This window comes from Populus alba, chromosome 4 (genome assembly GCF_005239225.2).
Source record: "Populus alba chromosome 4, ASM523922v2, whole genome shotgun sequence".
Taxonomy (NCBI): domain Eukaryota; kingdom Viridiplantae; phylum Streptophyta; class Magnoliopsida; order Malpighiales; family Salicaceae; genus Populus; species Populus alba.
In genome coordinates, this window is record NC_133287.1 from 12738282 (window position 1) to 12752970 (window position 14689).

Genomic DNA, 14689 nt, shown 5'->3' on the forward strand with positions numbered 1-14689 from the left:
TTGTCGCTGCGACCTTGAGTGTTTTGTCCACTATATCTCCTCCACTAGCTGCACATATTATGTTCCTATCTCGGGGATTAAGTCTCTCATAAAAGTATTGAATAAGAAGTTGCTAAGAAATTTGACGTTAAGTGCAGCTAGTACATAGTTTTTTAAATCTTTCATACAAGGATTCTTCGTTCATTTGCTTTATTTCCACAAATTTCTTTTCTTAAAATTGCAACCCTAAATGTAAGAAAGTATCTTTCTAGGAAACATCTTTACATCTCTTCCCATAAGAGCAAATGATACAACCAATTTTAAGGAAAGGCTCTCAACTTGATTTGTTCTTCTGTAACCCCAACGGGTTTCATGCTTGAACTAACAATAAGAATTATTAAGATGCTTATGGGGATGATCACATGCAAAGCCATGAAGAGAAGGAAGTGCATGAATAAGACCAAACTTAAGCTTAAAAAGATCATCAATTTATGGGAAATTGATGTAAAATGGTTGTTGGTTAAATTTTAAACCAACAAGCTCCTTAAGAGTGTGAGGTTGTTGGATGGCTGTACTGGCAAGTTTGTTGATGAATTTTATCGGTATGAAATCTTCTTGTTTATTCACGCTTTCAATCTAACTTGTCAAAAAACATGTATTTGGTGATGCAAAAGTTATGCACGTAACAAATTTGATGCAATCCCTTATAACTTTTATTATATTATTTTCTTTATTGAATAATTATCATGAAGATCAATTTGGCGTCTTTGATCTTGCATGAAAAAATTTCTCAAACTCTTCCTGCTAGGTTGTCTTTAATTTTTGGAGTCGGAGTTGGATATACAATCTATAACAATAAGCTAAACTAAATAAAAATACAAGCTTAAATCGAGCAAACAGTGATTAGTATTTCTGATTAATATTCTAAAAATTTGACAGGTGTCAAATTCATGCAAATTTAAACTCTTAAAAAATTAATGATTTGTAGTATAAAAAATAATTGTATTGTTCTACAGAGATACAAATATTAAAACTTAATTACTCAATCAAGACAAGCTATTTATATTTAGATTATAACAAACCAAGTAAATATGCTAATTTGATTAAATCAACTAATATGCAATTAATCATAAGTAATTGAATGGAGGATTTTGTTTATGATCTAAACTAATTAAAAGCAACTTAAAACATTGACCAAATGGAAGAAATTAGTTTTGAAAATAAAAAGGCAGATTCAATAGATTATAAAATATAGAAAGAGAGGCTTTAACATCAACATTAAAAAATGTTTCTCAAGGATAATTAACATCAATAAATGAATTAGATATGTTTTTTTAATTTGATTTGTGATTATAAATAAACCAACTATGAAAAAACAAGTTTTTCTACATATCCTAACTTTTTGGTTAATATAGCATCCTTGCAATAATTAACCTTAATCATATAATAACCTTCACTAAGCATATAAGATTTAATTACATGACAACATTGATATCAAAATAGGTACAATTGATTCATGATAATCAAACACACATGGAGAGTTAATTTAATCAATACTTATGTTTTCCAAGTAACAATTGATCAAACATGGGTTTGAAAATTAGATACATATGCTACTTAAGTTAATTAGTCATGAATTCATCATAAACTAATCACTAGTAATAGATTTAAAACCAAAACATATGATGCATATCATATAGGATTTCAGTTATCAATCATTAAATTTAATCATAGAAAAAAAAAAGGATATTCATGTATCACAATTAGATTTAGAATATTTTCTAATCACAAATCCTCATGATAATTTAAGATCCAAAGAGACTAACATTTTTTAAAACTAAGCTTGTATAAAATTCGTGATTAAGATAAATTTCAACAAGGAAGAAGAAAAATAATTTTTTTACAACCATAAAATTCCTCTCCCTCTCCTCTGATATACTATGAACATGCTCTCCCCTTTTCTTTTAAATTTAGGGTTTGTTATGTGTGTATGTGAAGAAGTGGAGATGTTTCCTAGTTAACAACTAATTTCCAATCAAACTACTTTTAAGCTTTCTTATGCGAACACGATTTCAATAGCTTATACATTGATTTTAACCTTTTAGAGAGGTTTACTAGTCATATAGGACCATTCCCATGTCATTAATGAGCTACCATGCAATCATCTCAACATGAAAAGATTAGGTTGGACTTGTATTAATTTGCTGACATGTTTCAAACTTAATTTCAAATATATTGTTTTTTCTTGTTTGGATGAGTTACTAGGTCTATCACATATGAATGAGAATTTTAAGATGTTTAGCTTTTAGCCCAACTTGAATAACAGTAAAATTTCATTTGTAGCTCCATGTATAGTCTAAATAGTACTTAAAGGTCTAGTCTGACATATTTGCTTTAACCAATCCTAATCCCACTAAGATTTCTTGTTCAAGTTATATTCCTAATACAGGTAGAATTTTCACTTTTTAGCTCCAATAACCCATCTCAATGTTCTCTTTATATTCATTTACTTGAGATTGTGCTAAAAATACATCATTTAACTTTTTTTTACATTGTGTGATACATACCTTTTGATCACGTGGTCCAGCAACCTCTAACGAAGATTATCTTCCTCAAGAAATCTGAAAATCAAGTTCGAGAACCATCACCCAAAGTTAACCTGTAACTAAGAATCATAGATATTGAAATTCACGAATCAACATAACAAGATTAGTTGTATCTTGATAAGTTATGTTTTTTTTTTTTTTTTTATGTCATATCAAAGGACACATTTGCTTTAAGCAAAACATAATACTATTTTTAATCTGAAGGCTGCTAAAATTCACAGCAAAAAAAATATTATATAGTTCTATGATAATTAACTCTAATGGAGCCGTATTGGGTTGCAAACCATTGGGCTTTCAGTTAACACAAGTCTAATGTCCAAAACAGATCTAAAACACATCATTTGGACCAAAACAAACCCAACTAAACTAAAAAACATAAACTGTAATATTATGGTTCAAATAATACTTTAAACAACATAAAAACTAAGCAAAATATTTAGAATAATACAAGGAAAAAATCAGCCCCCAAAATCATCTCTACCTAGATTAATTTTCCTGTGTAGTCAAGTCTGACTTGCATAGCAATAATGTGTGTTTGCCACCCTTTTTAGACCTCTTTCCATGCTTGGAATATGCTGCCTTGAATACTTGATCTTCATCCCCTATTTAGTTGAATTAATGCTCTCAAAATAGGAAAAATAGTTATTGAATTCATTCATTTTAAAAGCCTTCCACAATCTCATTTTAAAGTAAGGAAATCCTACAAGAGAAAGGAAAGAAAATAACAAGGAAAGTCCTTCAAATATGTTTGTCTATTGTTCTCCTTATAAGAAAAAGAATCCTTGCCAGTAATAAATAAATAAGGTAATTTACACTCACATGTTATCACCTCCTAGTTTCCATGTTAGATATGAAATCCTTATTCAATAAGGAAATATAGTAATCCATCTCCAATTCAACCTTATAATTGCCCATAATGAACCCAGACTTAGCTAGGACTTTTGATAAATCCTTATAGGAAAAGGACCCCAACACTCTAATTAATCATAGCCCCTTTTTAACCCTATATAGCCCAAAAACATGCACATCCACAAGACCTAAATCATATTTGATCAAAACTAACTCCTCCATAATTAGTCTGATCCCATCAACACCAACACCAACAAACAAACCCAATATGAAACATATCAAAATTTTGAACTTTCAAGGAATATGACATGTTTAAAAATCATACTATCCTTGGATTGATTCTAGATAAATAACATAAATAAATCTCACAAAACAAATCAAAGATAAATGTTTATTATATAAAAAATAAGGCATCAACATCCAAGTGATAGGACTCGTTTAAGGATTGTACTACAACTAGTTAATCCTTTGATAAAAAAAAAAACATAAACAACTCTATTTTCTTTATATGAAAATAACCTTACCTTTTTTTCAATAAAGATTATTAAAAACAACATGTAAAAATTAAACATGCCCATATGCTAAAATCATGCACATCCACGTATAAAATCAAATCATTAAACCTTTTACAATCCATCCACCCAACTTCATCACAAGGTATTGATTTAAGTGTTATCATAGCAAAAACAAATCCTTGACAGCATCAACCCTCAAGTTTGCCACAAAATTGTATGGACCTCAACACTTCAAATATTAACAATATTTACATAAAAAAAAATGTAACTATGTTACAATTTATTTAGAAATAAACAAGAACTTATTGGGAATTCAAAAACTACCTCTGATAGTTGTTGGAACAAACTAGAGAATACTTTAAATGAGATGGGTGATGGTGGCGCGTGGTCATCGTGTGTTTGGACCTTGTTGTGCCATGTGATCAATGGTGCGTGCACTCTATTTGCTAGCATTAGATCTGTAAAAAAATAAAATTTTTAGGTTATAACGGTGGTTGTCATTACTAGGTTATTTTTTAGTTAATTTTTATGTTGATTTTAACTACAAAGGGTTGTGATTTCAGTTAGGTTTTTAGGTTGAATGTAATATAGATGACAAGTCTTTTATGTAGATGAGGGTTATTATGGTTGTTAATGGGTTTCAATCTTAATAGAGGAAGAAGATAGATCAAGTGTTATTGGTTGTTGTTGTTAGGTCTATTAGAATTGTGCTGTGACTGGAAGATGGGAAGAGGGATATGGACTTCATGAGCTAGTGGTTAGTTGGGATGAGAGGATTAGATGATGATTTTTTATGAGAAAAAATGGACGACAAGTTCGTGAGTGGCTGGTGGTCGGTGCTAGTTGGTGAGAGGAGGAGGAAAATAAAGATAGGGAGAACGGGTGGCTATTGTTTTTAGTGTTTGGGTAAAAGGTTTTTTTTTTTTTTGGTCAATTAGACTATTGGTTTTTTCTACTCTCTCTTAGTCTTTTTCTTTGCTTTTTTTTTTTTGGACTTTTTTTGTGACTTTTTCCCTTTAACTATATGACCTATTTATACCCCATCCATTGCTTATTTATTCATCTTTTTTATTTGTTATATTTTTCTCTCTCCTCATTTTTCTATCTCTTTTAACTCATCTTTTTTATCTCACAATTATTTTTGAAGATGTACTCAAACTCTCATATTTATTTTGATCATTATTCATGTCCTTATGTATCATGCAACTCTCTAATCTTCTTCTTCTTCTTTTTATTTTTGATTTTTTTTTAAATATGTTTAAAAAATAGGTAATGATAACAACTAGAATGGATGATTTTTTTTAGAGTTACCTTATTCCATGGGTAATAGATAAGTATGTATATTATAAAACTTCACCCACACCCTACCCAAACATAACCCAACACACACAAACACTATGAATATCTAGATTTTTTACCAGTGAGATAAATGATTTGAATGAAATAGAACGATGAGTAATGATGCTTATTGTTATCTTAGTTTATGAGACAACACTAACATATATGCAATTAAGTTGGTAAGAGTCCAAACTCTAAAAGAAAATTTTCTTTCCTATACAAAACCAAAAAAAAAAAGGTTTATAGGACACTTTTTTCTTGTTTTGGATGCACAAATCATAACAACTTATTTAATTACTAAAATATATTAAAAGACATTTCACTCTAACAATAAATGTTGAAAAGCCAAGGATTTTTTCAATTTGGTTCTCAATTTTGTTTTTTCATGCTCCAATATTGAATTTAATAGGTATTGGACCTCATGATCTAGGCTTGGCAGGTTAATATGAGTTGACTCAAGTTATTTTTTTTTGTTTATTTATTTATTTACCAACTTCATCCTTAATGTTAGGTGGATTAAGAATTGTGCTTCATATTTTATTTATTTTTTATATGGGATTATCAAGGTCTCATGATCCAAGTCGTAAGTTTTGCACGTTAGCTAGACTAACTCGAGTTTTTTCTTGTTTTTTTAATTGAATTGTTTTTTCAATCTCATCCTTATACATTGGGCTGATTGAGAGTTTAACTTAATAGGTTTTTTTTTTAATTATTTTTTTATGGAATTATCCTGGTTTCATGACTTGAATTTGACAGGTTAACTCGGGTTGATTTGAGTTTTTTTTTTATTGAATGTTTTTTTTTCCGATTCTATCCTTGAATATTAGGTTGATTAAGAATCAAACTTCATAATTTATTTTAATTTACTTTTTATAAGGTTATAATAGTTTTATGATTCGGGTCATGAGTTTAGTCGGTTAACTCGGGTTAACTCAAGTGATTTTTTATTTTTTTTAATTGATTTTTTCTCAATCTCATCCTATAACATGGGTTGATTGAGAATTGAGTTTTATAATTTGTTTTGATTTTCTTTCTACAATGTTATTTTAGTTTTATAACTAAGGTTTGACAAGTTACCCAGGTTGACCTGACTTATTTTTCTAATTGAATTTTATTTTCAATTTCATCATTCAACATTGAATTGATTGAAAATTAGGCTTAATATTTTTTGTGTGCTTTCTACAGGATTATTAGGGTCTCATGACTTGGACCAGAGATTTGATAAGTTAACTTGATTTGATTCGAATAAATCCAAGTCAATTTAATATGTTGTTGTTTCAATATATATAAAAAAAGATATTGTCTTAGTTTTTTTGAATCAAATTATATTTTTACTAATTATTCGAGTTGTTTTTTAACCTGTAAAATTAATTATATCACATCGATTCAATCTCCACATAGTTTATTTTTTCTACTAAAAAACATGTTAATAAAACGTAAGTAGTTTTTTTGTATTCAATAAAAATTTAATCTGATCATATTGTAATGCGTATAATTATTAGTTTAAATTAAAACCCAATATGATACTCCTTTGAAGAGAGCCTGACAAAAATACTAATACATAACTAGGAGACTCGAGTGAGATATGACTGAAATCATAAAGACACAAATGAACAAAAGTGAGATAAAATTGAGAATTAGATAATAATCAGAGGTTGATTTGAAGTTTCCCTCTTTTTCCTACTTTCTAAACAATCCCTACTTCATGTAATATTAAATTAATATTTTTTAATAATTTTATTTTATAGTTTTGATGAATTAGTATAAAAAATTTTAAAAAAATTAAATGAAATATTTTTAATATATTTTTTAAATAAAAATTATTTAAAAAAACACACATCCAGTATAATACCGATCACAGACTTTATCCATGCATAAAACATATTGTACACTGGTAAAATCCTAACCCTTGTTAGTTTTGGGATATAATTGTCTTTACTCACTATCCACTAACTCCACCATATTCGACCCCTATAAATATCTCCACCAAACTATATCTTTCGTCTCTCTTTCCCTCTGCCTTCATTATAAACAAAATATTCTCTATAATTTCTCTCATGGCCATGTAGAAATCTCATTAGGGTTTCGAGATGGATCTGGTACATTACTGCCTTATCTCCTCAAATGCTTCACATTACATTCATAATCTAAGTTTATCACCTTGAAATCGACTTCTTCTCCCGTGCATTCTCTTGTTTTCTCGGGAAAATCTTTGCTTAGTATTTTTCATGTTTTCAAAGTAAAAGAAAAGAAAAGCTTTGATCACTGGCATTTTTTTTTCCTTTCTCATTGCTAGTGAAGTTACTAAAAGTAGTTTAAATCGCAGGAAATACAAAGATTCTCGCTCACAGACCTCTCAAAGCCAACAAAACCTGCAGCTTCAAGTAAAGATCATGAGTTCCAAAACGCAGAGGTTTTGGAAACAAGCGTGATAAAATCAGTCTTAGAAGACAACAAACTACAGTTACTCTCTCTCTCAAAAAAAGCTGTTACAGAACGTACAATAATCACCAAGCTGCTCCATCTCTGCTGTACCTTCGATTCTGTTGACTGCGCCACATCACTACTCAACGGTGAGTTCGGATCGGTGCCGGTGATAAATGAACCGGACTCAACCGGTCTCTCGCCGCTGCACGCCGCTGCAACTGCTAACGCGGCGCGTTGTGTGGAAATGCTTCTGGAAAAACACGCTCGTACGGATTTGGAGAGCAGAGATGGACGCAGACTGTTACCTCTGGAGCTGTCCTTGTGTAACACCAGGTAACAAACAAAAGAAAGCACGTCGTTTTAATCTTTTTGATGAACTAAAATGGAAAAGGTGTAAAATCTTTTCGTTATTTTTGATGCATCTCACACTGCAGAAAGATATTACCTTTCTTAGAAATGTTGCTTTTTCTTGTTTCTGTCCTTCCCGTGTATTTTTTGTTCCGTGACTTTTTTTATGTTATTTTAGAAAGGATCTGATTTGGGATCTGGATGACAATTCAACCATTGAAGACTTGGTTGTTCAAATTAGTGAAAAGGTATTGAAACGTTTTGTTATATATTGTTTGGTTGCCGAGAAAGTGGTAGAAAGTGATTATTTGATGGCATTTTCTGTATTTATTTATCATGGAATTAGGTCAAGTAAAGTCAAAAGAGTCAAATATATTTATTTTTTTGTAGTGAAAAAAAGAAAAAGTCTATTAAAATAAGAATCATTGATTTGATGATTTATTAAAGGCTTTGGCTCGTTTTGGTTAATGAGAAAACAATGGAAAGAGACGCGAAAATATCATTTATTCAATTTTATTAATTTATTAAGGGATATTTTCAGCTCCGAGGACAGTAGGGAATTTATTAAATTAAGAAATTCTCTGTTTTTTATTTTTATTAAGCTAATTTGATGCTTTTCTACAGGATTTAACTACCCTAAAACTACTTGCTGACAAAACGGAGGAAATCGGTGACGTGGCATACAGAATGGCGGAAGCTGGGCGTGTGGTTGATTTAGCTGCTCTTCTGGTAGTGGCAGCAGATAAAATAAATGAATCGATTTTACCGGTGTGTGATGCTGTTTTGGATTGTAAAGATAAGCGCACAATTTACGAGGCTGTGATTAGAGAGGCATTGGCACTTGGCGGCCCTACGCCGTCGTTGAGGGCAGCAAAAACGGTAACAGTTCTAAGCGAGAGTGAGCGTGCTGAGAAAAGGAAACTCTTGCTCTATGAGATTGCGTTGCTTCAGCTCTTTGGTGCTGTTGGTCTCAAATGTTGTACGGACAGGAAGTTACCGTCACCGTTAATCCGTGCTGCACAGGTCAGAATAGATCTTCATTCCCTCTAATTTTTATTTTTATTTGGCATTTTGTTTAACATGTGGAATGAATAATAACCGTATAATGTATGCAACATTATGGTACGTGGGATTTTGGGAAATGGGCATGCATGCCCTTCTAAAAGTACCTATCAGATAAGATATTTTTTAGAGTGTATTTAAAAATATGTTTATGGATATTTTTTATTTTAAAATATATTTTATTATTTTTTTAAAATTATTTTTATATAGCGCATCGATTTAAAAACACTAAAATATATTATTTTAAAATAAATAATTTTTTTTTAAAAATTTTTAAAATATAAAAACATGTACTTAATCATTGATTATTGAGATCTGTGGGCACTTTTGTAAATCAGGGGGAATGAGGAATCACCGTGTACTCTCATTAGATACTTTGTAACATATAGGCTTAGACATTTGGGACTTTTACCTTTGAGTGGTCACCACAAATTCGTCTATTTCAAATTAATGAGTAATGAAGTACAAACATGATTCTGTTATGACACCCCTTCCATGTCTTTACTTCGAAAAACTATTTTTTCAACCAACATTATTTTCTTTTCTTGGCCTGTGAAGTCTCTAATTAACATTTATTTTTCTACAATTAATAGCTTTATTTCCAGCGTTGTCTTCGTATATTTCAAGTGGGACTCGGAATAGCAAATTGAAATTCTAGTAAGCAAGTGAAACTTTTGCAGATGAATATATCTAATTTCAAACGAACATATGCTTAGCAACTGCTTGGGACAAAAGAAGATCATGATATTTGTATCACGTTCCAAATCACTATAATCTTACACTGTAATTGTCTTTGATAGTGACAAAATCTATAACATTATCAACTGTCCTAATTAATTTCCTTTCATTTTACGAGTATACTCTCCAGGTTCAGTGCATTCTGTTTCTTGCATTTATATAGATTAATGTCATTTATGTACCTTTTAACTTGAATTCTCCCTGTATTCAAGTTAGCCTGTCATCCTAGACAAGAATACAACAAATTTCAGGAAAACTAATTGGGAAATTTATCGCCTTTGTATTACACATTCAAAACTTCAAAGAAAGGAAGCATAGCATACCGTATTAACAAAAGTCCACAGTATGGACCGTTATTTTCAAATGATCCGTAACCAGGTACTATTGATAATAATCACAGGCTGGAGATGAAACCATTATTGAGTTGCTTCTGAAGACTAACATAGACTTAAATGATGTCGATGCTGAAGGACACTCTGCTCTTCATTGGTGTCTCAAGGCATATAAGCAATCATGTCCTCAGCAGATGAAGTCTCTCTCTCACACACGCACAAGCACAAGCACAGGCACAGGCACACGCGCACGCACGCACTCACTCTAGTTTTGCTGAACTTCAAATCGCCTTCTGTTCCAGGATCATGTGGCTTCTACTGAAGCATGGTGCTCGAGTGAACCAGAAAAATAAGCTGGGCTTGACAGCTGTTCATATTGCTGCCTCAAATGGTAATTCACAGGCACTCCAGGTATTTATGTATCAGCTCTTCAGGTTGCTTTAACTGTTTTACTGTCTTCCAAGCACATCTTGGTAACATATAATAGTTTCATAACTGAAGTTTTTTATCATGCTCATTTTCCTGTAAGACTGTTCTGCAGGCCCTTCTATTGGAAGACCCAGATTGTATCAACTCTAATACAGAAATGAAAGAAACCCCATTATTTTTTGCTGTGAAGAATGGCTATAAGGACTGTGTTGAAGTTCTATTACACTGGGGAGCAAGCACTGGAGTCTTTAATTTGCGGTTAGAAACAACTGACCTATTTTCATATATTTCATCCGTTTTTATTGTCTTTCTAGCATTTATCGTGTCTCTCAATGAGAAGATATGCCGATCCTCGCAACCTAATGCTGACATCTTATTGTAACTATTATAATTCCCAGTAAACAGAGACCTGTAGACTTGGCTGAGTCACAAGACATGCGTTTCATTCTAGACAATGCTGATGTTAACCTCAGTAAGTTGAAATTCTTAACACACTCAAAAGGTTAGATTGAGAGGGAAAATGTCATAATAAAGAAGTTCGTGTCACTCATTTCATTAATCTCGTGCTCACAATCAGCAGTAAATCGTCCCATTCAGCAGAAATATACAGCATGGTTACAAGGAGGTGATGTAATTCAAGGGACCTGCAAAGAACTCTTTACCTTGACAGATGAAAGGAATCCTACTAATAGGTGACCTCCTTGGGTAAACCGATTAAGAATCATATGATAAAATAGTGATTTTTTAATTTATTTGGTCACATAATTTTCCACTGCTTGTGGACAGCAGGACTTGCTTGAGTACAAACAAAGAGATCTGTAAATACTTCCATTCTCCTCGTGGATGTGTTAGAGGCACCAAGTGTTTCTATGCACATTCTGAAGAAGAGCGACAGCAGGTGAAGCAGGGAAGATACATGATTCATTCACCTGCTGCAGGGCAACTAGAACGGAAAATTTTTGTTGGAGGCCTCCCAGCTTCTGTAGATTCTGGTTAGAAACCGAACACATTCATGCAACTACATATGTAGTCTTATTAACCTGAAGAATCATGTGCTGATTTAGTAAGCCATAGAACTTCAATTTTATCTTATATTTTGTCTTTCTTCTCCAACCTTTTCTGCATCAGACTCTCTAAGAAAAATTCCTGAAGAGAAATTTGGTTCGGTGGACAATGCTGCAGTACTTGGAGTTCAAACAGCAGATAAGACGCAGTCTCGTGGATTTGGCTTCGTCACCTTCAAAGATAAGAAATCTGTTTCTGCAGCTGTTGAGGCACACCATGTTATTGTTATGGGTAAGCAGGTTGAGATCAAAAGTGCTGTTCCAAAGTTCCTTCTACTAGCTGAGTTCCAGAAATCAACCCAACAACGTGAAAGAAATCAGATTGACGAGAAACTTCCACAAGCACAAACGCCCAAGGAGAAAACTGAGAAGGAAAAGGCCAAAACTGACGTGCTTAATAGGCAGACATCAAGTGAGAAGACAGAAAAAGTGATCCTTAGTTGTGATTCCACAGAGGAGACAAAATCTGAGCCAAGGACTTGGGCTGATACTTTAATCCATGGTCAAACAAAAGCATGCTCTAGTGAATCTCAAACACATGAAAGATGTATGCCTAAGTGGTTCAGAACATTAAGAAGGTGGCTCCCTAGCTTCTTGCAACAAGCGTCAAAGAGGGGAGGACAATATGCTCTATCGTCGGTGAAAGCTGATTTCAGGGCCCTTTTTGGCCTAGAATTAGACCATGCCTCTCTCGGTTTCTCAAAGCTTAGTGACTTCATGAAATCTATCCCTGAACTTTGCCACATTACGTATCACACTCCAGCCAATCATATGATACTTCTGCCTAGCCTTCCCATTCCCTGTCAGCAGCCACTTCAAGACGTTACGATTGACAGTCCATCTTCACATTCTACATCAATTGGTGATAGCGGTAATGGAAATTCTGATGGTTCCATTTGCTCTCAGGAACCTCTTCTTGTGTCCATTGAGAATGATGACTTAAATGATAGCAGCACTAGGGTGTCCTTTCAGATCACTGATGATAATCCTGCAGATAAATTGCCCTGTGTGAACTCGAGGTTTCTTCAATTCTTGAAACCAGACCCAATCTTTCATGCACGACCGTGGGTAAATAGTGACTCTGATGGAGGCAAAGAGAGTACTGTTGGTGAAAGAGGATCAGGAAAGGGGTTTCAAGAGATGAAGCCCTGGCCTCAAGGAAGGCATTTGGTTTTAGAGGCCCTTGCCAGAAAAAAGAATAGCTCATCATTTTACTTTCTTCGTGAATTTGATTTCTGTGAAGTGAGGATTCAACAAGTTGAGATTTATTCATTCTGTGCTCTAAACTTCATTTTTCTTATGATAAAATAATATTGGGTGGTAATTGCAGGAATACAAGGCAAGCATCGAACAAGGAAGGTGCCTGGGGTGCAACGAGCGTCGGATGTTGTGGGCCAACTTCCCATGCTTGCACTTGGTGTGGTGTGCTGATTGTAAACTACAAGCCATGATGGCAGCTCGCCTTGGTGAACACAAATGTGTGGTGTGTGATATCAAAGTGCAGACAATAGATTTGATATCCTGGCATGAATACTGTCAGCCCATTCTTGACACAGCTTGCATCAAGGAGTTCCCCCCATTTGATCCTGATTACATGCTAAAGTAAGGACATGCCATGTTAATTTGTTTCCTTCCTGAAGCATATGCATTTATTTATTTTCTTTTACATTTTTAATGTGAACCAACAAAATGCTTGATCATTGCTTAATTACTTGTCTAATTTCTAATGGTTTTTTCCTTTTTATTCTGCCTCTGCCTCTATCCAGGAAGAAGCCTATATTTGAATAGAAGAGAGAGCTGCAGTACATGTGAAGGCCTTATCAGACCAGCAGTCCGCGACTTGCAGCATTTGGGAAAAAGGTTTATGGGAGGGAGAGGTTCTTCTGAGCAAAAAAAAAAAAAAAACCTAGATATACAAGACTATCATACTCATGTGGTGAAAAAACCTAGTATATACAAAGGCTTGCCTCCGGCAAAATTTCAACTCTTTTCACCATTTTGTTGATTCCCTCTTTTTATCTTTCGGTGAAGAGGGAATCTATATATAGATTTCAGAGTGTATAGTTCCCAAATACAAGCATGTATGCATGCCTTTGCCATCCAATCGACAACATTAATTGATTGATACGAGGGATGTGCTTGTTTTAGTAAAACTAGAACAAAGGTTGAGTGAATTAATGCCATGATCAAACATTACGGATGCTTCTTTTCGTCTCTTTGTTTTCTTTTATGTTTTTCAAGTACCTAGTTATTAGCTATTTTGGCATAAGTCTTCACAAGTAAATCTCATTATTTTGATGTTTTGATTTAATTTTTTCTTTTAAAAAAGACTTGCTTCTTTTGTTTGGCCGGCCATGGATCATGCAAATAAAACAATAAGAACATGCGTTTATGACTTCATGCATATCATATACGTGCTCCATGAGGGGGGGAATCTTTGTAAACTTTAATTCATTAATTCCAAATCTTCTTGAATTTCTGAGGCTATTAATAATACCAAACCAATGCAAAAACTAACAGTATGCTCCATTTAATAAAAATAAATCCATGTCAAACTGCATCATGTAATTTTGTTGGAATGGAAGACTGATCATGTTAACTATTAGTAAAACAAATCATTACAGTTCATACACTTGAATGCCTGTCATCTCTGTGTTTTGTTGAAGTAAATGGTTTCCATGGATTCCTTATCAAACTTTATATATATGAAATAAAATTATTCAGGGGTTTTTATTATAAATTTATTACATGAATATCTTATTTTTTTTTTAACTTTAAATAATTTCTTAAAAGTTGAATTGTTACAAATTACAAATCGTTTAATTGTCTTAACTGTAATGATAATTCACACGAACCACTCGTGTGAAATATTTGAAATTCTTATTGAAAAGAGAAAAATTATTATACCTAGAGTGCTAGCTCTAACTTTATATTTATGTAGTTTTTCTGGCTAATAGACACCCACTTTTTTTTTTTCCCTACAAAATAATCGACTTAGTTTT

The 14689-nt window shown here is 32.8% G+C and overlaps 1 protein-coding gene across 3 annotated transcripts; it reads left to right on the forward strand.

Moving 5' to 3' along the window:
* The first annotated feature begins 7293 nt into the window (after nt 1–7293).
* On the forward strand, nt 7294–13910 carry LOC118053584 (uncharacterized). Of its 3 annotated transcripts, none has more exons than XM_035064896.2 (13): nt 7294–7386; nt 7614–8047; nt 8241–8310; nt 8687–9085; nt 10263–10393; nt 10497–10605; nt 10736–10881; nt 11022–11095; nt 11201–11315; nt 11413–11615; nt 11752–12929; nt 13018–13289; nt 13454–13910. In XM_035064896.2, exons 1-13 carry the CDS (start codon nt 7378–7380, stop codon nt 13473–13475), a joined length of 3162 nt encoding a protein of 1053 aa, XP_034920787.2. In that variant the 5' UTR covers nt 7294–7377; the 3' UTR covers nt 13476–13910. The 3 variants fall into 3 exon arrangements, with proteins under 3 accessions (XP_034920787.2, XP_073264678.1, XP_073264679.1); XM_073408577.1 differs by having other exon boundaries at nt 11204–11315; XM_073408578.1 differs by lacking the exons at nt 7294–7386; nt 8241–8310 and having other exon boundaries at nt 7909–8047.
* The last annotated feature ends 779 nt before the right edge of the window (nt 13911–14689 follow it).

Bases quoted from the DNA above. Each gene is read 5' to 3' on its own strand.
- LOC118053584 (XM_035064896.2), top strand. The intron at 8,311-8,686 runs GTATTGAAACGT...GCTTTTCTACAG, and splicing joins TTGTTCAAATTAGTGAAAAG to GATTTAACTACCCTAAAACT. The intron at 10,882-11,021 runs GTTAGAAACAAC...TATAATTCCCAG, and splicing joins ACTGGAGTCTTTAATTTGCG to TAAACAGAGACCTGTAGACT.